The 23,582-nt window shown below is 45.6% G+C and overlaps 1 protein-coding gene across 1 annotated transcript; it reads left to right on the forward strand.

Annotated features, from left to right (window-relative positions):
- The first annotated feature begins 4,268 nt into the window (after positions 1-4,268).
- Positions 4,269-20,292, forward strand: GP2 (glycoprotein 2). Its single transcript, XM_040458895.1, has 11 exons — positions 4,269-4,317; positions 5,563-5,692; positions 8,027-8,413; positions 9,272-9,382; positions 11,550-11,761; positions 12,260-12,408; positions 13,598-13,843; positions 14,720-14,882; positions 15,733-15,817; positions 17,058-17,102; positions 19,769-20,292. Exons 2-11 carry the CDS (start codon positions 5,611-5,613, stop codon positions 19,825-19,827), a joined length of 1,539 nt encoding a protein of 512 aa, XP_040314829.1. The 5' UTR covers positions 4,269-4,317; positions 5,563-5,610; the 3' UTR covers positions 19,828-20,292.
- Positions 20,293-23,582: the final 3,290 nt, after the last annotated feature.

The following is a 23,582-nucleotide window of genomic DNA, read 5'->3' on the forward strand; positions in this document are numbered from 1 at the left end:
AAAAAAAACCAGGACTCATGGAGTTCACACCCTGGTTGGAGAGACTGGGTTTAACTGGTTCTGCTGTGTAATCTTAGACAAAATACATGATCTGACTGAGCTTCATCCATCCATCCATCCATTTATTCAAGAAATATTTGCTGAGCATCTCCTCTGTGCCAGGCACTTCTGGGGATACAGAAGTGAGCAAGTAAAACACAATCCCTCCACTCCTGGAGTTTACAGTCTGGCAAGAAACGGAGTGAACCTAAAAGGTGATTACAAGTGTGGCAGGCATGGTAGAAATGGAAGGTATAACTGGGGGCTGCTGCTGCTGTATAATGGGACCAATAATGATGCCCTCACAGGGTCTATTCAGCTTTGCAAAAACATTTATGTGAGCACCCAGTACGTGCCAGGTACCATGATGGGAGCTGGGGAAAGACCAGTGAATAGGATAGATGCAGTCCCTGTGTTCAGGAGTCTCACAATCTTTAGAGGTGATGCACTGACACAGCCTACAGACTTCCTTCCTTCACTGCACTTGTCCCTCTCCATCTAGAAGATATAGGCCTGTTTACACAGCCACAGCAGCAGCAGCAGTGGAGAGAAGACCCACTACCCCCATTGGCCAGGGAGGCTTCACAAGGCAGGGGTTGGTGGGGTGGGGGGCTCCAGGAGTCTCACTGAAGGCACAACCAGAAATAAGAGGCTCTTGGGCCCAGGAGACCCAGATATTCCAAGGACTCTGGACTTGAGTGTCAAGTGGGCCAGTAGAAGCCAATGTGATGGGAAATGTCTGCCCTGACACCAGCTGCTTCCTGGAAGTCCAGCTGTGGCTTTTCAGGACAGACCAAGGCCCTGTTGCTTTATTAGAAACTTCTGACCTCAGGGAAAACCACACGTGTGTATCAGCAAACAGGGCTATGGGGACAGTGTATCTTGAGCTAAAAGATCTCACATGCGGGCACACAGACATGCACTGAATCCCCAGGCCTGCTGCCTTTGCAGAAGGGCTTTATGTAGGAGGACTTCAGTGCTGAGCCTGGCCCTGTCTATGGTCAATCCATGCTTAGTGGAGCCTGGTTGGATCGTGTGCAGATTTACTTTGACTCAGGTACAACCAAACATGAAGAAAAATAAAAATGCCAAAGGCAAGAGCCAGGGAAAAGAAAACACATCAGAATTAATCCTTTCGTCCCTCTGCTCCTTTTTTCTTTTCCTTTCTTTTCTTTTTCTTTACTTTGCTGTTTTTTTTTTTTGTTTTTTTTTTAACAATGAAGGAGCAGACTTCTGTTTATTTATTTTGAGAGAGAAAGAACAAGAGAGCATAGCATGAGCAGGGGAGGGGCAGAAAGAGAATCCCAAGCAGGTTCCACATAGTGTGGAGCCTGATGCAGGGCTCAATCCCAGGACCACAAGACCATTACCTGAGCCAATATCAAGAGTCAGATGCCTAATCAACTAAGTCACCCGGGTGCCCCTACTTTATGGTTTTTTTTTTTAATCAGTTAGGTATTCAACTGCAACATTCAATAGATACTTTAAGCATAAATTAAATGCTAGGCACTTTTCTAGGCACCACAGTAATAGCAAGTAATCAAAACAGAGTCCTTGCTGGTAAAGAGCTTAAGTTTAAAAGGGGGATACAATTAAACAATAACTACGTGAAATGCCAGTGACATGCACTTTGGTGTAAAAAACAAGGAAAAGAGAATAGAGCTATGGGGGTGTTATTTTATATAGGATGGTCAGGGAAAGTCTCTCTGATAAGCAGAAGCTGAGACAAGAGAATGAACTAGGGGGATATCTGAGGAAGAACATCACAGGCAAGTGCAAAGGCTCGATTTTGTGTCTTCTCAACAAGGTTTCACTAAGAGTTGAACAGCCATAAATTTTGAGGCATGATTTGCAGGAGAGGCTCTGAAGCATGCATGTTGTGATTTTTTTTTTTCCATTTGTTTACCCAACAAGTACTTACAAGGCGCTGGTTACAACTGCAAAGACAGGATCCCTGTCCACAAAGATCTTAAAGCCTTCAAGGGAGACAAATAAGTTAGCAGATAATTGAATGGAACTGGAATCATCCCAGACAGGCACAGGGGCAGAGAAGAGAAACAGTGGCAAGCCTGTGGTGTTCAGGAGTCTTCCTGGTGAAGGTGGACTTAAATATGTAGTAGGAACAGTATGGGAACAGTATGATCTAGGCAGAGGGAATAGCATATGCAAAGGGCTGGAGGTAGATAAGAGCTCAGAGAGCCACAGATTGGCTGAAGCATAGAATGTGTGGAGAGGAAGCTGTAGACGAGGTAGGAGCTGTGGCCAGCTGTCAGATCCCAGGAAGCAGGAAGTTATAGGAGTGGGGGAAAATGCCAAGATGTGATACTATGGCATTTGGCCGCATGGAAGGTAACAGAATCAAAGGAGGCAAGAAAGAAAGCAGGGAGACCCACTAGGCAGCTATTAAAATCACCCTTATCAGATGATGTTGGCCTGAAGCAGGGTTGGTGAAATGGGGCTGAAGAAGGAAAGACCGATTCAAGAAATATTTGAAAAGTGAATGACAAGTTGTGGTAATTACCAGAATGTGAGCCTGAGGGAGAAAGGAAGGAGCCAGGCAGGTCTCCAGCTTGGGTGACCAGATGCATAATAGTGTCACTGATTAAGACAGACAATGGGGGCACCTGGGTGGCCCAGGTGGTTAAGTGTCAGATTCTTGGTTTCAGCTCAGGTCACGATCTCAAAGTTCATGGGTTCAAGCCCTGCATCCGGCTCTGTGGTGACAGCATAAAGCCTGCTTGGGAAACTCTCTCTCCCTCTTTCTCTGCCCACCCCCTGCTTGCTCTCTCTCTCTCTCTCTCTCTCTCTCTCTCTCTCTCTCTGTCTCTCTCAAAATAAATAAACAAACACACAAACTTAAAAAAACTAAGACAGGCAATGCAATGAAAATGGAGAGATCTGAGTGATGGATGAGTTCAGATTTGAGCCTGCTGAGGTGAAAGTGCCTCAAGCACCTCAGCCCAAGGAGAGAGGTCTGGCAGGAGCTGGGTAGAGAGACAGTTATGATTGGAATGGAGGGGTCAGAAGAGGGATGGAGTAGATGACTGTTTTGTGGGCCCAGATGAATTTTGGAACTCTGCATTTGTGGTGGTTGTAAGTTCCATATTTAGGGGATTTTTCTCCAAATGCAAGAGGAGTAGAGAAGGTGGCTTATAGCACCTTTCTTTGCCCAGGTTGGGGTTTTACTGGAAGATGCTACCAATGCCAGGACGTCTGTACTCCCTGCCCCCAATAGCCTTGGCTCCTTAAAGAGTCCCAGAGAAACACAGAAGAGGCAGTGACCATTTGTTCTGCAAAAGCTTTGACTCCCTTATTTAAAAAAATTTTTTTTAATGTTTTTATTTATTTTTGAGACAGAGAGAGACAAAGCATGAGCAGGGGAGGGGCGGAGAGAGAGGGAGACACAGAATCCGAAGCAGGCTCCAGACATCAGGGCTGAAGCAGGGCTCAAACTCACAGACTGTGAGATCATGACATGAGCTGAAGTCAGACGCTTAACTGACTGAGTCACCCAGGCACCCCTTGACTCCCTTATTAATGCCACAATACCATGCCACAAAAGCCGGGTCCAAGCCTAATGCTTCAAAGTCCAAGATCTATGGCTTCCTCTCCCTTCCATACCTTCCAATCTCTAGCGTAGCCCACTATCAGAAGGGATTGGAGAAGAGGTGATTCTGACACTTATTTTGCCTTGGGGCATTGTCTGTCCTTTGATATTCCGTAATTCACCATCCCCAAATTGGCCCTTCCCAGACTCTTCAACACTGAGTATCTAAAAGTGTATAAAGTCTATGGGCCAAAAATAGGAAACACTCATTCCCCACTTCCTTATTTATTCCCTTGCTCTAACTGGCCCTGAGTGGAATGGCATCCAGACAAAAGCAGAAGTGTTCTAAGGTGATTAGCTAAGAACACAAGGTACAATTGGAAATCCATTGTGCAAACAAGTGCTGTTTGGTTACTCTCACTTCCCTTTGGGTATTAAGCTCCCTTTTGATTAGTGTTTGTTTTCTGGTAATAAATATGGCACCAGCTTCATTGGTTTATTTGGGGCGTTGGGGAGCACATACGCTTCTTCCACTATTTTCTGTGGTAAATCACTTATCTTACCTACATACACCCAACAAGATCAATGTATACCTGGGAGATTAACTCCAGTCCTACCTCAGCACCAATCACAGATAGCCACGTGGGTGGGAAAATACAATAAAAGGATGGTCCACAGTAGGCTTTCCCAGAGCTGGACAGACGAGGGCCACCCTGTGTTCTTACCCCAAGGTAAGTCCTACTTCAAGACCCAGCAGACTTTCTCCTGATTTGGTAGGCACTCCCCTATCATCTCTGACCCACTGGATGTGCTAGGGTTGTTTATTTCTAGCAACTTTCAGAAACAGCAAGGACTTTGGATCCTGGCCCTATCAAGTATTCCAGATATCACTCTGTGTCCAACTCAACCACAATTCCAGCTACCTGCTGGCTACTCCAGGTCTACAGATGCCTCCTGCCTCCTCACCCTGCCCGTCCTCCAGGAACGTAGGCCCCTACTTGGGATCTCATCCCTAAGAACTGCCAGACCTGCATGCTCTCTAACATATTCATGATATCCCTTCCAGAAATAGATCTCTAGCTTCAACCTGAGTCTTCCAGAGGCTTTAAGAAGTCATCAGAAATTTGTCCATCCGAGCAAAGTTTTCCAGAAAAGGGAATGTTGCTAATTTGAATGTTGGCAGGCTCTTCATAGCTCTTTGTTTCTGCCCTCCCTACCCCCCATTTACTTTTTCACTTACTGCTCAGACCTTTAGTGAGCCCCCTTGTGTGTCAGACACTGTGCTAGGAGCAAGCTATGTGGGGCTCAGTGTGACATGGTCCCACACTCACAGAAACCTACACGTATATAGGGTGCTTCAGGAGTCTCTTAGCACGGCACGTGATACACAGAACTAAGAAAGCAGCTGCTACTTTTGTCTGTAGATACTCACAGCACTGTAACTTTCTCCTCCATCCAGTCTTCCAGAGTCTCTACCTGTACCTGAGCAAGAACCAACCTGGGGCATTCTAGGACATCCTACAGCACTGGCCACCTCTAAGCTTGCCTTTGGTTCTCTTGATGCCAACCTCATCCCTTTGGCAAGCCACCTACTCTCATTACCCCCACCTCCTTTCTGCAAGTCACGCCTGCTTTAAAACAACACAGTCCTTCATGAAGGAAGTCATAGGTCCGTTTCTGAGAACGTGGGCCTGGAGTCTTAAACAAGCTATTTAATTTCCAGCACAGTGCCTGCATGCTCAGTAAATATTTCTGTGATAAATATGTTCTGAGTCCCATCTCCCTCTTCATCCATAAAAGGGAACAATAATAGTACCTTCCCTGGATGGTGGTTCAGAGCCTTAAATGAGCTAAGGTATGCAAGGGGCTGAGTACAAGCCATGGTGCTGAACTGATGTGAATTTCTTTCTAACCCTTATACCCAGAGGAATGACTTCTGTCACCCTGATTGTATCTGGGTCTTTCCCTCCCCCTAGCTGCATGGAGAGTCTGCATGTTGCTGAGTAACCTACACATCTCAGCTTATGGAAATGATGGTGGGCTCTTATGTCTTGTGGCTGGCCTTGGCTTCCTGCATTCTGACTCTGGCATCTACAGAACAGCAAGGTATGTGCTTTGTTCATCTGGCATCTCAGATGGCCCACCAAACCTGGGGAGAGGGGGAGTGCAGAGAAGGCAGTTCAGGGTCAGTGAGGAGAACAGGGACATGTCTAAAGCAAAGACTCAGCAGCTAGAAGTCAAGGGGAACAAGATGAGAGAAACCAGAATGCAGCCATAATCTCTCAAAGACTCAAATCAGAAATCCCCACTGTGAGGACCATGGAGCCAGTTAATATAACTTCCTATGCCCAGATATGTGGAGCTCAGATAGCAGATTCATGGGGACATGAATCGCCCAGTCACTCTGTGCCCTTGCTTTGGCAAGTACCTTCTCCTTCCTCTGTATGTTTGCTCATCTGTAGAAAGAAAGGATTGCAGGTAGTGATTTCTTGGGGTCCATTCAAAGACCTGAGGATTGGGCACCTTAGATGGTTGTAGGAAATGTCCTCAGGCTCAACACCAGGGTGAAATCTCTGCCTGTATCAACTGTGGAGGGGGCTGTGGGGAGGGGAGAGGAGGGACTCAGCTCATGGTGTCCCTTGGGAAAACACATCGTGTGGGAGGGAAATAATCCAAGAACAGCAAGTGCAGCGACTTATTTCCTTAAAACAAGCACATACATAAGCAAGGCTTGAAAATCTTTTCTTCTAAAAACTCCCTCTACCGTGTATTACAAGAATGCAATCCTGCGTGTGTTCTTAGTCCATAATTCAGGCTCTCACACCGTTCAGTAAATCAGAACTGGAGGAGAGAACCAGCCTCAACTCCTCTTAGGACTCAGGTGCTGTGTTTGGCATTTTACACTTATTACCTCATTTAATCCTCTAGCAATGCTTTAGGGTTTTATTTCCTCAAAACAGGGGACACATTCCAGGAAGACTACAGCAGTGCATGGCAAACTCTTAAAAATTCTTTTGATGGCTATGTATATTTTTTCATGTGTATTAAAAATCTGTAACTAGTACAACATACCTATGGTATCACAGATATTATTCCTTAGGATGAAACAACTTTATAAAGAGAAGCATTGAAAGAAACATATTAAGTAGATAATTGGATAGGGGGACACAGATGTGGCAAACACCATGACTCAAGGCATGAGAATGGAGGGAGTTTGGGAACCACTAGCAACAGGTGTTGTTTTGCAGATTCGTCTCAGGGGAATTGAACCACCTGTCAAGGTCATCCAGCCAGCAGGTGTGGAGCTTATTTAAACTCAGAATGACCAGCCCACCCCTTCACTTCTCAGCCTCTTCACACATCATAGTTCCTGAATCTGCTAAAAACAGATCAGCAAAATCAGAAAGGGTCATGTTAGAGCAGTGGTTCTCCATTGGGGGTGATTTAAGCAATATCTAGAGACAACTTCCAGGAGGAAGGAGCTACTGAAAGCTAGTGAGAAGAGCCCAGGGAAGCTGCTAAACATCCTATAATGCACAGGATGCCCCCACCCCCACCTGCCCCAACACAGAATTATCCATCCTCAAATATCAGTAGTGCCAAGGTTGAAAAACCTTGTGTTAGATCGGTATCTACTGATAATGGGAAAATGTCTATGATACATTAAATAAAAATGTAAGTGTAAAAAAAGGGGTGCCTGCGTGGCTCAGTCGGTTAGGTATCCAACTTCAGCTCAGGTCATGATCTCAGTTTGTGGGTTCGAGCCTCACATTGGGCTGGGTGCTGACAGCTCAGAGCCTGGAGCCTGCTTCAGATTCTGTGTCTCCCTCTCTCTGTGCCCCTCCCCTGCTCACACTCTGTCTCTCTCTCTCTCTCAAAAATAAATAAACATTAAAAAAAATTTTTTTAAAGCTGTACAGCATTAAACCCATTTAAAAAAACCCTATAGTTTAAACATATGCATAGAGAGAGTCTGAAGACTATACAATAAATTTATGGATATTTCTGGGGATGGAATGGACTTGTGACAACTTTCATTACTACTTTATTCAATGACATTTGAAGTTTTTTCCAATCAGCCTGTATTGCATTTATAATACATAGACAGGACCATAGTATATGGTTGCACAGGGGAGCACTGCACAACTCTAGAGCCTGGGGGAGGGCACCACGCTCAATGTGAAGGATGCCCCTTGGAACTGTGCAGGGTGGAGGCCTTAGTGTTCTTAATGCCTATAAAATACCACACAAAGTCCTCATTATTATTCTGACTCCAAGGTGATGAAGGCTAATGTTTAATGAATGGGTTGTGTGCCTCATGTCCTCATTAGGGTCCTTAAGCACATTGAAAACAGAGTGTGTTGGGGGGAGGTGAGGGGGATAAAAATCCTGTGGGCCCTGAGGATGCTCAGTAAACCCAAGCACACTGTTGCTTTCCAGGTGACAGATACCTCACCAACAGTAGTTCCTATGACCCCTGCCAGAATTACACCCGCCTGGACGAACCCTCCCGAAGCACAGAGAACCGGAGAGAAGGCCGGGTGTGTGACAGGGACAAGCATGGCTGGTACCGCTTTGTGGGAGATGGAGGAGTAAGGATGCCAGAGACCTGTGTCCCAATGTACCGCTGTCAGACAGATGCTCCTATGTGGCTGAATGGGACCCACCCCACGCTTGGGGAGGGCACTGTCACCCGCACCGCTTGTGCCCACTGGAGCGGCAACTGCTGTCTCTGGAAGACCCAGGTGCTGGTGAAGGCCTGCCCGGGCGAGTTCCACGTATACCAGCTGGAGGGCACCCCCAAGTGTAATGTGAGATACTGCACAGGTGAGCGGCAGAGAGATGGGGGCAGCTGTGGGGCGGGGCCACCAGCTACCGGGGGACTTGCCAGGCCTCAGCAGAGTGAGCGGAGCAGGCCAGAAGACTAAGCAGAGCAGCCTGGATTCAACTCCTGCCAGTTACTGCCCGGTGGGGGATGTCACCCAAGGTTGCCAGCCTTCCAACATTTCAAGTACGGCCAGAAATTCAGATTGGAGGGTGAAATACCCCTGATATACCGTATGTGTAGCATAATATGAAGAACTCAGGCTCACTCACATTTAGATTCCATTTGGGCAGTTAAATTTATCTTTCTGAACTTGTGTTTTCTGATCTGAAAAAATGGATAATGGCAAAAGTAACAGCCAGTGCATAGTGTTTCTGCTCCTATCCAAAGCCCTTTAGACTACTAACTCATTTAATCCTCACACCAGCCTCATGAGATAGAGATACTGTATAACTATACCTGATGAGAGGTCTGGGGCATTAAGCAGCTTTCCCAATGTCACAGAGCAGAAACATGATAGAGCTGAAATTTGAATCCAAACACTCTCGTTCTGCGATCTATATGCCTAACCACTATGCTACTTAGTCAAACAGTTACCATGAGAATCGAATGAGCTCATGTGTGGAAAATACTTGAACAGTGTCTGCCACGCAGTACGCATTAGGACGGCAGCCTCTGGGTTCTCATTTCACTGGACTGGGGGTCAGAAAATCCAAGTTTGAGGCTTGACCCTTCCACTATATATTGCACATCCTTGGGTGTGACTTCTGTGCCCTGGTAGAATGACAAAGTTGGCCTTGATAGCCTCAGATGGCCCTGCTCTGCATTCTGATCCTCTTCCTCTGTGCCTCACCCGCTAGACCCCTCCACTGCAAAGGCCAAGTGTGAGAAGGCCTGCCGCCCGGAGGAGGAGTGCCGCTTTCTCAACGGCACATGGGACTGTTTGTGCAGACAGGACCTCAACAGCTCTGGTAAGTGGCTTGGTGGGGCTGGGATGTGGGAACAGTGCCACCGGTGGAGGCTGAGTGAGGCAGCAGGGAGGGAGCCTCAGAGGGTCAGGACAAGGTATAGACCAGAGTCAGTGGGGATGGAACTGAGATCAGGGAATGCAAGTTCTCAAAGCCATTTGCAAGGATGGGAGAGCAGGGACGCAACAAATTGCCAGGTCAGTCTTCGGACCATGGTCTCAGAAAGCAGCTCTGGCATGGGCCGGCTTGACCCACAAGGGTGAAAGGTACTACGGACAAGCACCCTGCTAGTGTGGAACCTGTATTCAAATATCTGCATGTGAGAAACAAGGGCAGACTCTTTTGCTAGTCCTGGATTTGTGACTTAGTAGCTCTCTGGGGCCTGGGACAAGGCATCTATACTTTCTGAGCCTTAATGTCATCATCTGTAAAAGAGGAATAAGAGAATAGTAAAAATAGCCACCATACAGGGCAACTGTGAACATTAAATCAGAGCAGTCCAAATGGGCAGGCTTGTCAGGTGATGAGGTTCTTGTCCCAGGAGGTAAGCAAGCAGAGGCAGATGACCCATGAGAAAAAATGCCATAAACAAGCCCTAAACCCTGGATGGGGGGTGGATGAGCTTCCCATTATTTCCTTCCCTCCTAGGATTCTAATGAGGGCCTTAGACTCTTGCCCTTGCCACAAGCATGCCTTCCTCTGAGCACACTCCCAGCACACTTCCAATTTCTCTGTGGAAGAGAAAATGTTATAGACAGAGGGGAAAGCACAAGCATATGTTTGGAAAACTGGGCTGGAGTGTGGATCAGGTGGTGCGTGAGTGTGCCTGGCAGGAGTGGGGTAGGGATGAGGGGCAGGAAACTGGAAGGAAACAACCCTGCTCTCCATGAAGTCTCTCTCTGCTCATTGGGTAGATGAGCCCCCAGAGGGTCAGAGCTGTTTCCTGGGACGTGGGCCATCACAGAATCAGAATCAGATGTTGGGCTTCAAGTATGCCCTCCCTGTACCTGGAGACTCCTAGCGCATCCTTGGCAGGTCCTGTCAGGTGACTGGGTGAGCAGGTGGCCTGCCCTCGAGTCTTCAATGGTGGCTACTTAGCAAGTCCCTTTGCTTCCAGGAATAACCCCTTTGTGATCTGGCTTTTTTGCTGACTTCTCCATCTCTTGCACTCCACCCCCAACCATTCTAAGTTCCTGTACCTCTGAGCTCCGCATGTCTGTAAACACACCATCCTCTCCCATCACCTCTGCTGTGGTGCCCTCACTTGCCTTATACACTTGCAAAGCTCCTACTCTCTACTAAGTTTCAGCCCTCTGTGAATCTTTCCCTGACTTAACGGAAAGACTCAGATATACCTTCTTGTGTGCTCCCTCTGCACCTAGCACACACTTCAGTTAGTACTTTCCCCATATTGCATTATAATAAGCTACTGACATGTTGGTTCTTAGGTAAGACCAAGGAATCCTCTCGAGCTGTGTCCATGTTTATTTTTGTGTTGAATGTGCCACCCACACGGAGAAAGTGGTTAGTAAATGTATTTGAATCAATGCATTCATAAATATAATAGAAATGGTATTTCTCTTAATTTACTATCCATCTCCCCTATGAGAATGTTAGCTCTCTATATAAGCGTGGGGATTTTGTCAGTTTTGACAAACACTGTGTCCCCAGTACCTATAACGGTGCAGACAGTAAATGCTCAAGCAGTATTTGTTGAATAAATGTTGAATGAATGAATGAATGAATGGAATGAATGAGTGAATGAACAAATGAACGAAATACAGTGGTTGTGAACCTGTCAGATGTACTGGCTTCACAAAGCCAGGCAATCAGAGTAGTGTGTGTCTAGTTTTGATTCTAGTCTGAAAGGCAGGATAGCCCTGCTTTCCCAAAGACCCCAATCCCCAGAAACCCTGATTCCTGATCCCTGAGATATGAAAGCTCTCCCCACACCTGCACATAGGATGCTTAGAAATCTTGGGCCAGGGGCCTTGCCAACCTCATCTGCCACAAGCCTGGGTGTGAATCCCACCTTGGTCCCAAGTACGTACTAGTCTACCCTCTACTCCCTGGTGGATATGGGGGCTTTTCCAAAGGGCAGAGAATGTGGGCTCTGCCCATTGCTTCCAGAGCCCTGTCCACTCCACCAATCTTCTTCTCAACTTTCCAGATGTTCACGGTTTGCAGCCTAAGCTGGACTGTGGGGCCAAGGAGATCAAGGTGTCACTGGACAAGTGTCTGCTGGGAGGCCTAGGTTTTGGGGACAAGGTCATTGCCTACCTGCGTGATGGGAACTGCAGCAGTACCATGCAAAGACAGGACAGAAACTGGATGTCTGTGACCAGCCCTACCCAGGCTAGGGCCTGCGGAAACATCCTGGAGGTGAGTGGTGTTTATACCACGGCTGCCAGAGGGTGGGAGCTGGGCTGTGAAGCCCAGCTCAGTAGTTGTAAGACCTTGGTCAAGTCACTTAGCCTCTCTGGGCCTCTGGTCGAAGGCGAGATTACACATTCGTGAACATGTTCGTTCACATGAATAGTTTAGAACATGTTTGCTGATTGAGCTCAATAAATGTAAGCTACAATTATGATTACTCTAATCAGGGGTGATGTGGGAGGGGTCAACATGGGAGCAAGCATGGTGGTTGCTGATTCTCCCCATGGGCCAAAAACTACTATTCCAGTTCTTGATCTGGGATCCTCACACCCTTTCCCATAACGTGTCATAGCCACTGGGGCAAGAGGCCCCTGTGCTTCCTTGCAATCAGAAGGCAGGGTGGCAGTGTGATTGAGAGCATCAACCTTGCAGTCAGGCAGGCGTGAGTTCCGGATACATCTACATACACATAAGCATATATGTGGTCTTGTTTTTATGTCAAAGAGAAATGGAACCCATGCCATCTACAAAAACACCCTCTCCTTGGTCAATGCTTTCATCATCAGAGACACCATCCTCAACATCAATTTCCAGTGTGCCTACCCACTGGACATGAAAGTCAGCCTCCAAACTGCCCTGCATCCCATTGTAAGGTAAGGCACTGACCCTCACTCTTTGACCCATAACCCTGACATTAATCATATTCACTTCAAGCACAGTTTATGATGTCCTTAGGATGCCGCCTACCTCCTTCAGGAGCTCTCACTCTTACCATCATTCATTCTGCAGATATTTGCTGATCATAGATTAATGTTCAGCACGTACAAGGCAGAAGTAGAATATTTTGTGCCTGTTAAAGATTATTATCATTAAATAATGTAGCAACATGAAATAATGTTAATTAAATATGCTAAGGAACAAAAAGAACACCATGGGTTCATTAATCTTGGGGAAGAAAGGAATTAAGCAACTAATTATATCAATCATTACTCACAAGTGACATGAATGCAATGTGGGAGAAGCACAGGGCACTGTGGGCTCAGGGAGCAAGGGCCCCTGACCTAGCTTTGGTGGGTTGGGGATGGTGGGAGCAGGAAGGCTTCCCTGCAGATGTGGGATCTAAGCCAGGATCAGCTTTGATTGGATAAGCACATCAAATTCACTAGAAAGAGAACCAAATAGCAATTTGGGTGGGGGTCCATTTGGGAAGAGGCTTTCATCTGTTGTGTCACTGCTGTCTCACTATGCCCGGAATGGTGCCCTGCAGAATGGATTCCTCAGCATTTCTAGACTCGCTGGGGGACCTTCTGAGGGTGTCAGAACTCCAGGGTGCCCTTCCTATCCCTTCATTGCCTCCTGGGCTCACAGAGGAGCAGGATTAGGACTAGAGATTTTTTAGTTCAATGGTTTTCAGACTGTGTTGTGTTGGGGCCCCAAGTTTCATAAGAAATTAAAATTAAAGTCGTTTCTATTTTAAAATGGATGTTTCACTGGTGACTGTGGGGTGGAGACAGGAAATCTGCTGCTAAAAATGGTGAATCCACAGGTCTTGTCCCATTGTACAGGGGGGAAGACAGAGGTGTAAACTTGCAGTTACTCTCTGAGTGAAGGAGATATGAGTGATCTGTGAGGTGGGGAGAAATAGTGGAGATCCTGGAGACACACTCATGTACTTGCCAAGTTTAGAGCCTAGGGGATACTCAATGCTCAACTTAAGTGGGTGATTGAATAGTTCCTTTAGGGATCAGAGATGTGCCTTTGCCTTCATAGCCTCAAGCAAGTGCAGGGCTAGATTTATCTTGTTCTCACTGACGGAAACTCTCATGGCTTTCCTCTTCTCAGTTCTCTGAACGTCAGTGTGGACGGGGCAGGAGAGTTCACTGTCAGGATGGCCCTGTTCCAAGACCCGAACTACACATCTCCTTACGAAGGGGCTGCAGTTGTGCTGGCTGTTGAATCTATGCTCTATGTGGGTGCCATCTTGGAGAGAGGGGACACCTCCCGGTTTAACCTGTTGTTGAGGAACTGCTATGCCACACCCACCAAAGACAAGAATGACCCTGTAAAATATTTCATTATCAGAAACAGGTGATGAGCAACTCTGGGTTATCTTTTGGCCTGAATAAGATTTGGGGGGAAAGTGATCACTTTGACCCTACCTGATAGTTGTGTTAATTGGCTTACATCTTTTGGAAGATAATTTGGTGTTACAGATCATGACCATCCCCTTTGACCCAGGAATATCAATATCACTCCTGAAACTTTAGCCTAAAGCATTAATACAAAATAGGACAAGGTTAAGAAATGCCAATTATTTTTCAGTTCAGTATCCTTTATAACTTTGGATATAGGTTCATAATTCAAAAATAGGGACTTATTAAGTAATGATGGACTATTATATAGGTATTAACACTGACTAATCAACATGAAAACACCAATGACAAGTGTTATGGGACAAAGTATCATAGAAATTGTTACCTGGAAAAAGCAAAGGGAAAATGCATACCCTATATCATGATTCAAACCATACTAGCTAATACTTATTGAGTTTAGCTATGTGCTAAGCAGTGTACATGGACTGTGTCACTAAATGCTCACATCAACCCCAGGGGGTATGGATTATTGTCTCTGCTCTACAGATAGGAAAAGTGAGGCCCAGACAGGTTAAGTCATTTGCTCATGATCACTTAGTTAGAAAGTGGGTCTAGCTGGAATTGAAAGCAGTCTATCTCACTTCAGAGACTGTACCCTGCAGAACTGAAACCACATGCGCTGATGGATAAACATCTTGGAGGAAACCCAGAGGAATAAAAGTCTATGTCAGGATTGACGGGGGGAAACAGGGAACTCTTTAATTCTCTTTGATGATGTTTTTATACTGGATACAGATTACAGATACAGCCAAGGGCCTCAGGTCCCCTGAATTGCTCTAGAATGTAGACCCTCACCCTGTCACCCTCGCAGCTGTCCAAATCAACGTGATTCCACCATCCACGTGGAGGAGAATGGGGTGTCCTCAGAAAGTCGGTTCTCAGTTCAGATGTTCATGTTTGCTGGAAATTATGACCTAGTTTTTCTGCATTGTGAGATTCATCTCTGCGATTCCCTTAATGAACAGTGCCAGCCGGTGAGTATCACTTTAGAGTGAACTATTCAGAGCTTGACAGGAGGCCTAATACCTAGTAGGCTCTCCGTATGGATTTATTGGATTTATGAATGGATGGAAAGAAGGAAGGGAGGGAGGGGAAGAGAGAAGGAAGAGAAGAAAGAAAGAAGGATGAATGGATGGACATTCAGCCTCCAAAAAGCCCATGTGTAGGCAATTATTGTGTCCCTGGAAAGCACAACAGATGAAGGAGCCTGTTGATGAGGTTTCCTTGTCACAAGACATATTTTGAATGATTTCATAATTGACTTTTTTAGTGCTTACTCCTTGTCAGGAATTACACTAAAACTTTCATATGCCTTGTCTAATTTAATTCTCATAACAGTCCTTCACATAGATTCTTTACTGACCTCATTGTACAGTGAGGAACCTGAGCTTCAGGTCTTTTGCCCAAGGGCAACACAGCTAGAAAGCATCAGAGCTGGGACGTACCTCCATTGTCCATGCTTTTAACCCCGATTTGGCAGTGCCTGCTAGTAGTTGGCATTTGGTGAGTGCTTTCTATGTGTCTCTGTGTTGTAGACACACTCATCTTAATCTTCACAACCAGGAAGGTATATTTAATAGTAGTAGGGAGGTGAAGTCATTAGTCCCAAATTAGAAAACTAAAGGGAGTGGAGATGAGATTCAAACTTGGGTTTGTGTGACATCACAGTGAGGATTCTCTAGACTAAGAAAAACACAGCCTCAGAGTTAGGGCCATAGGATGGGTGGGGTCCCATCCTTGGGCCAGATATGCCCATTGCAGGGGCAGCCTGGATAGCAACTGTGCCTTTAAATGTTGGTATAATGAGATTTCTCCATCCCACAGTCTTGCTCAAGAAGTCACCTCCGTAGCAAAGTAGTGGCTATTAACCCAGCCCAGGTTCTAGATTTGGGACCCATCACTCGGAGAGGTAAGTGGCCAACTTCTGGCGGGAAGGCCAGCTGGTCAAGTGCTTACAGTTAACCACAGATAACTGGCGTCACCATCATAACAACCTAGAGCCTTTTTAGCTTCTTCACTGCAGCCCCCCCCCCCACCAGTGAATCTATCTTTACATAAGGTCATTGGTAATAATAATAGCACTTGCCACTTGTGCTGGGCCTCCTGTGTGCTAGAGACCAGGCTAAGCTCTCAGTATCCATATTCTAACTTCATCCTCCTGACTGCGTCCATTTTATAGGCGAGAAATCAGAGCTCAGAGAGATTAAGTGGCTCACCCCAAATCATTCAGCTCATGAGCAGCGGGAGTTAGAACTGTACCCAGCTCAGACTGATTCCAAGGCTGTGTCCTTTCCCTTTTTCCTCCTGCCAGGTCCTTACATCAGCCCCTTTTGGGTGAATTCTAAGTCCTAACCCAACTTTGTTTTCTGATGAATGACTATGTTTTTAAAAATCCAGTTATAATATTCTGGGGCATGATGTAGGGGAAGCTTTTCAAATGCTCCACAAATTTTCACCCATCCTACCCATGGGTTAGCAGTACTGTTATGGTTTTTATTACCCCTGGAAAGGAGGAGTCAAAAAACCTAGAAGAGTGAAAGCAATTTTTTTTTTGTCCTAAAAAAATTAGGACACAGTAATGTTAATAACAACAACAACAGTAATAATAATAACACACGTGGCAGGCACCAGGCAAAACATTTATATGCATTGTCACATGGAATGTTCACAGCAACTTAAGGAGGTAACCACTATTACCACTTCCATTCTCCAGGTGAATAAACTGAGGCTATCTTGTAAAGAAGGCTCTGCCTTGAACTGTCCTGCCTCTTTACTGAGCCCTCAACTTGAAAAGCTTCATGTGGTACCACAGCGTAGTTGGAAGGTTAGGAGCTTTCATTTTGGAATCAGATAGACTAGAGTTCAAATCCCAGCTTTGCTACCTACAACAAGGTCAACTTGGCCTTGGGCAACTGAGTCTCAGTCTTCTCATCTGTTGAATGGGAATACAATCCCTCTGCTGGAAGAATTAAGTTTCAAATGCATGAAATGTGCTTAGAAAGGGAACTGCTAAACAACAGATGTCTCAACAATGTGGGCTGTCGATGGCTGTGGTGACCAGGTCCAGAAGAACTTGGAGCAGCTACGGCCACAGTGCCACAGTCCCGGCACATGACTGAGGAAACCTTCACCTCTGCTCTTGTCCCCAGGTGCTCCATCTCTTGGTGTCACGAATGGAACCCCCAGCACTGCAGGTACATCGTCTTCTCCTATCTCCCTGCCCTTCCTCCCAACCCTCTCTCCCCCCTCTTCAATTCGGTGCACATTGAGTTAGCCTGTGCTGACAACTGTGGACATGGAAATGAATCAGTCCCACGTCTGGCTCACAGTGTAGCACAGGGGCCAGTAGTTTAACAGCAAGTATGTATCACAATACCTGGCACCTGCCTACCATGTGCCAGGTGTTGTTTTACATGCTGAAGATATAATAATGAACAGAACAGGCCAGGTGCCTGCCCTCATGGAGCTTATATTACAGTGTGGGAAAAGGCAATAAAAAGTTAGCGAGATAATTAAGAAAAGAGGGTGATGTGATAGAAAGTTACCAGCATGGGTAACAGCGTCTTAAATAAGATAGTTGTTTATTTTACTCACATATAAATGAAGTCTAGATGCAAGCAATCCAGGACTAGCAGAGTGGCACCACAAGGTCATGAAGAATCCAAGTTCTTTTCAGCTCACCCCTCCACATTCTTCATCCTCATGGTCCAAGATGGCAACCAGAGCTCCAATCATCATCTAGTCAGCAGGATGGAGGGAATATAGAAGAAATCACTGAGTGTTAAGGAACATTCCTGGAAGCTGGCACCTTATACTTCCACTTATATTTCACTGGTCACTGCTTAGTCACACGTGGTTGCAAAGGAAGCTGGGAAATGTAATCTTCATGCTGGGTAGCCGTGTCCCTAACCAATGTTTAATGGTTCTATTAATAAGGCAGGAAGGAAAAATAAATACCAGAATAGGTAAATGGACAAAAAAATGTCCACAGAAGGTGATATTTGAACCAAATAAAAAAAGAATCCAGGTTTATAAATAATAAAGGAACAGCCCTATAGGCAGAATGAACAACAACTGCAAAAATGAGACAGTCAATAAGCAAATAATTCACAAACAAGTAGTGCAGAAGGAGAACGAAGAAGAGTAAATTAACTGCATTAGATAAGGTCAGGCAAGAATTTCAGCAGGTGGCAACATCTGAATGGGGTTTTTGTGGATGAACTGCAGTTCAACAGGGAGACCAATCCAAGAAATGTATTTTGGGCCAAAGGGAAAGCAATGCTATTAAGATTTTACTGCCCCGCCCTTCCCCAACACACAAATGACCTATATTGGTGAACCCAGACAAAAAAAGTTCTTTCTACCCTTAATTACCCAGCTAGGTAACAGTCTAAAAGTTTCCAGATAAGCTCAAGACAGCTTGCTTAATGCTAATATTCAGACAACATTCAGAAAAGTAGTGCTCATCAGAGAGAGGGGTTGGAGCTCAGGCTAAAGGCAGCTTGAGAGCAGGCCTCAAGTCTCATTCATTTCTTCCAGTACTTCAGGTAAGCACAGTGCCTGGAGCAACCTGGCTTCCCAGTAGAGTCTGCCAGACTGACTAATTTCTAGGGTGGGCAATGGGTTCTGGAGCCTTCTGGAAGAGGAAGGGATCAATCTTATGCGGTATGAGACTGCCACAAGAGGGCACTTATGGCATTCATTGTTTGCTATCTCCCACAAACATTTCTGATGTTTTAGAATTAATTGAACTTCAGCCTGTTTCATAATTGCAAACTGGTTGTCATACACTAATATTTCTGAAAATTGTGATATTCTTCACCACCCTCCCTTCTAGGACATTAGCAAGTTACTTTGAAATTTGTGGGATGGGGAGAGGTTATAATCTTGTGGTGGGAAGGGGTACACATGCCTCTCCCAGGCCCCCCAGTATAAGGCAACTATCATCTAGGATCCATGCCTTTCATTAACACTGAGTGTATGGTAACTTTCAGAGGAGATACGACCCCAACCTTCCCACATCTTAGGGTCTAATTTTCAAAACCAGTACTTATATGGCGTTTATCATGTGTCAGGCACTGTTTTAAATGCTTGATATGAATTTACTCACTTTAACCTTAAAAAATCCCATGAGGTAATAGCTGCTAGTGATATTTCTGTTGTGCATACAGATGAACTCAGGCATGGAGAGACTCAGGAACTGGGCCTGCACAATTAGTTGTAGAGCTAGGATTCTAAGCTAAATAGTCAGGCCTCAGAGGCTTTGTAACCTCTGTTGTCTTTCTACTTCTTTAGTATTAGATTAAGTAATGTTAGCTGCTGTGACAATCCTCAACTTACTGTGCCTTTACACAATAGTTTATTTCCCACTAGATCACTGGGGGGATACAGTTCTGTGCTTTGCAATCATTAGGAACTCAGGCTCTTACCTTCTGGTAACTTCTGGCAACTCCACTATCCCCAGCAAGTCCTCTGCTGGAGTCTTGGCTTCTGGTGCCTGGATGTGGATGAGAGAACATATAAAATCATGTAGGAGGTTTTAAGGACCATGCCTAGAAACAGCATATATGATTTTTACCCATATTCCACTGGCCAGATTCAATCACATGGTCCCACCTTCCAGAAAAGGAGGATGGAAGTAAAATGCCTTCCAATGTGCCCAAAGGAATATGAAAAAGTGATGATTTGACAGCTTTGCCTCTACCATATGACCCCTTTGCCATTTTCCAGGGGCTATAACCTAGAACAGATATTAATATACTTTGTCTTGTCCTTGTAAGGCAGAGGATAGAGAGAAAAGCTTGCTTTGGCTGTTGAGCTCCAAAGCCAACACTTGACAGGCATCTCTCTTCCATTTCAGGGTTCCTGGTGGCCTGGCCCATGCTTCTCCTGCCTGTCCTTCTGGCTGGGCTGTTCTGAGACCTCAGCTGGGCATGTGGCCTTAAAGCTCGTGTTCTTCCCTCTGGTGATGGCTTCCGGTTACCTTTTGGCTACGCTGGTTCTCTCTCTGAATCACATAGACAGTCTTGGTGTTCACACACTCCAGGACAGGCTAGATTTTGGGAGACAGAAGAGTTTTTCCTTGTTCAACACTCTCTGTGCCTTTATATTCCTCTTTTTCTCACAGTGGGGGCTCTGTTGGCCTGGCCTGGCCTGACTTCCTCATTTATTAGCAGGATCTCAAGGCCAGACTTGCTACATGCCTCTGTGGCTCCAGCCTTTACTAGAAATGTAGCATGTCTATAACTCCAGGGAAGATGGGCTGTGTCACTGGGGGGAAGAGGAGGGGGATGGGTTTGTAAAGAAGGCACTTCCCCACAGTTCCTTCCCAAGTACCCCTTGTTCTTACTGCTGATGAATTGAACAGACTGATCCTTGCTTTCACCCGTGTCCTCTGATATATTTCCATCATGATCTCAACAGTCGCCATGGGAATAATTGTAAAGGGTCCACTTTTGGAGACTCTACTCCAGAGAAGACTGGGTCCCATTGCTCCTCTGTCCCCCACCATGCCGTAGACATGCTTTGACGTGCCTAGGGCTAAGCAAAAACCTACCCTGGGACCCAAATGCTGGAGGGATTTCTTGGTTTGGATGCAGAGATGCTGTCACTCCAGAGTACAACTCTAGCTCTGAATAGTGGTGTGCTTATGAAGTCCCAGCAGTCCCCACGGTGTCGACCCTGCCATGGGGATATAGTAGCAGTACCTGGAGGATGAGTGAAGCCCCTTTCTTGAGACCTCTAATGGGCTCTCACAAAACACTCCACAAAGATAGCACAAATAAGAGAAGGCTTCCCTTTCCTGCAGCTACACACAGGGCCCCTCCAAGTTGGCCTCAGGGAAAAATGATCAGATCAGGGCCAGGCCACGGGCAGGGTGGGGTGGAGTGGAGCCTGTTTATCTGCCAGGAGAAGACTTTCCAAAGTGCTCTCAAGTTCAGAGGTAGTGTGTTTGCAAGAAATAGAAACCCAATCCAATCAAATCAGGCAAAAGGAGAATCAATTATAAGGATACAAGAGCAAAAAGTCCAAGAACAGAAGATACAACCTGGCTGTATGAGAAAAACCACCAGAAACCAAAGTTTGTCTTTCCATCTGCCATTCTTCCTGAAACCACACAGCTTTTACATATTTGGGTGTCTCCTTTATTCCCCCCTGTCCTGAAACTAGCTTTTCCTGTTCATTTACCATGTCTGAATTAAATATGGACATTGCAGCTTCACCTCACTTACTAATTCAGGGACCACAGAGACCAACTAGCACTTGGTACCCTACATCCAAATTGTACCAGGGGTAATGTGATTTCCCTGTTTCAGTCAGAGTGCTTCCCTTGGTCCAAACATCTGAGGCCAGGTGAGTGGTCTTATCTAATGCAAACATAGCCAAGGGGGCTGACAAGAAGGGGCAGGTCTCAAACACAGGGCAGTGTTTCCTGGACTGACATCTCAAAAGGATGTTACTACTATAATAGTGGCTTCTTTAAAGGGGAATTTCTTGGGAGGAATTGCTTCTGTTTCCCAGTAATTCAGAGAATTCATAGGTACTACATTTCAAGGGAGGAGGTGCACTGAGAATGCACCTGAAAGAGAGGTCAGGAGGTCCTAACCTTTTCCTTTCTCTGAGGCTCAGAGAATAAAAGGACTTCCTTCTGTAGAATAAAAGGACTGGGCTAGAACAAGATTCTCTAACATTTAGAGTGGAACTCTTTCTTTAAATACAAATCTACATGAGCTTCCAATAGGCAGACATTAAATGCTAATAGACTCTTGTTGATGTTAGCTAAGGGGCTTAACTCTCCTGTCTGTGATTCCCTCTTCCTCTTTGATTCTGGGCCATCAAAGAAACTCCATCATAACCCACAGGGTTACCAAAGACAAAGTTCTGTAACTTCCTGGGACACATCATCTCTAATAACTCTTCCAGTGTAAAGTACGTGGGATTCTACTTAACAAAAGTCAACCCTGGCTATTTGTCTACTTGTCTATGAATCTAGCTGGCTGGCTAGCTAGCTATCACAAACTCTCCTACTCTACCTGCCCCCCATATATCTACCTATATATCTGTCATCTATCTAGCTACTAACAGCTTTTTGTTTTCCGCAAATGGGTATACTAAATGAATAACAATCTCTGAATGTCCAGCCTACTTTATTCATCTGATCAACACTAATCTGCTGAGCAACTGCTATGTCCCAGATCCAAGGGCCTAGGTAAAATAATGAATGAAACACAGTCCCTGACCTTAGAGGTTCACAATTTGGTGGAACACAAGCACACAAAGAGGCACTCACAGGCAGGTCACACTCAAGCATGCATACCCGCTGACCCTCAGGTACAGGGCTTATATACCCATACCAACATACACATTCTAACAGATACACATATCAACCTCAGGTGCCCAAAGACACATTTCCACACATAGATCCTCACCTGGGCCCTCAAGCCCAGTCACTTACATATTTATTGTCATGAATAACTTAGTAACAGTAAATATTTTTAGCACATCCTATGCACCAGGCATTATTCTAAGTGCATTATGGACATTTCATCATTCCACCCTCACATTAGATATTGAAGGTAGGTACTATTATCCCTAGTTTAGAGATGAGTTAGGCAAGACTTAAAGAAGGCAATTATTCACTCAAGGACCTATAGCTTTTCAATGCTGAATTCAGGGCTTAGGCCTAGGTAGCCAAAATTTGGAGGATATACTTTTAACAGACACTGTATTCTGCCTCCATTTATACACAAAGCCCCCCTACACACACAGAGGCACTCATTTTCATACATGTACCACCATACATACATGCACCCACTTGTATACAGGCACATGGGAACACATACATGTGTAGTGACATGTGTGGACATATAATTTGTTAACAGAGGCTCTCACACATACACAGGCTTTGACATTCACAGATGCACAGGTGCTAACATGCACACTAACCTATGCATGTCCATTTAGATGCTGACACATACACTTTAGTATAGAATAAAACACAGAGACACTCATATCCTATGCTACACACACACACAAACACACACACACACACACTCACTCACAGATACATAAACATATACGTATGTTCCTATAAAATACAGGACTTGAATCCCACTCCCCAAGGCCAAGACTCCACCCATGTCTCCTCTCCCATTTAGCTTTCCTCTCCTCTATCCCCTAGTCCTACCCAGCTGAGCACCAGGACAAGAAGTCCAAACCAGGGGGCACAGTGAAAATAGGCTCTGGATCCAGCATCTGGAAGATCTGGACTAGAAGGATGACAGAAACAGTGAGAAAGGACCTGACTCACATTCAGGGAAGGTGGCATCTCTGTCCTAGGGGAGCACCTAGAAGCAGCAGGTGGAGGATTCAAAGAGGTAAGGGCAGCCCTGCTCTCCAGAAGCTTCAGGTCTGCTTGGGAAACCAGGGCATACAAATTCGAGGCAGCCAAAGCTCAGTAGTGTGAGACCAAGATAGACACTGCTGCAAGATGTGGAGAAGGGACAAGAACTCCACTCGGCCTGAGAGAAGAGGGAAGGATCTGTCCACAGAGTTCCCTGTCTGAGAGAGGAATTAAGTTTCGTTCCATAAAATGCTTTGTATTGTGATTTGTGTTCACAAGGAAAGGACGGGTCTGGTTGTACATATTTTATTGCAATGCTGAAACCTAGCTC

This window comes from Herpailurus yagouaroundi, unplaced genomic scaffold (genome assembly GCF_014898765.1).
Source record: "Herpailurus yagouaroundi ecotype Mexico unplaced genomic scaffold, PumYag 222, whole genome shotgun sequence".
Lineage (NCBI taxonomy): Eukaryota > Metazoa > Chordata > Mammalia > Carnivora > Felidae > Herpailurus > Herpailurus yagouaroundi.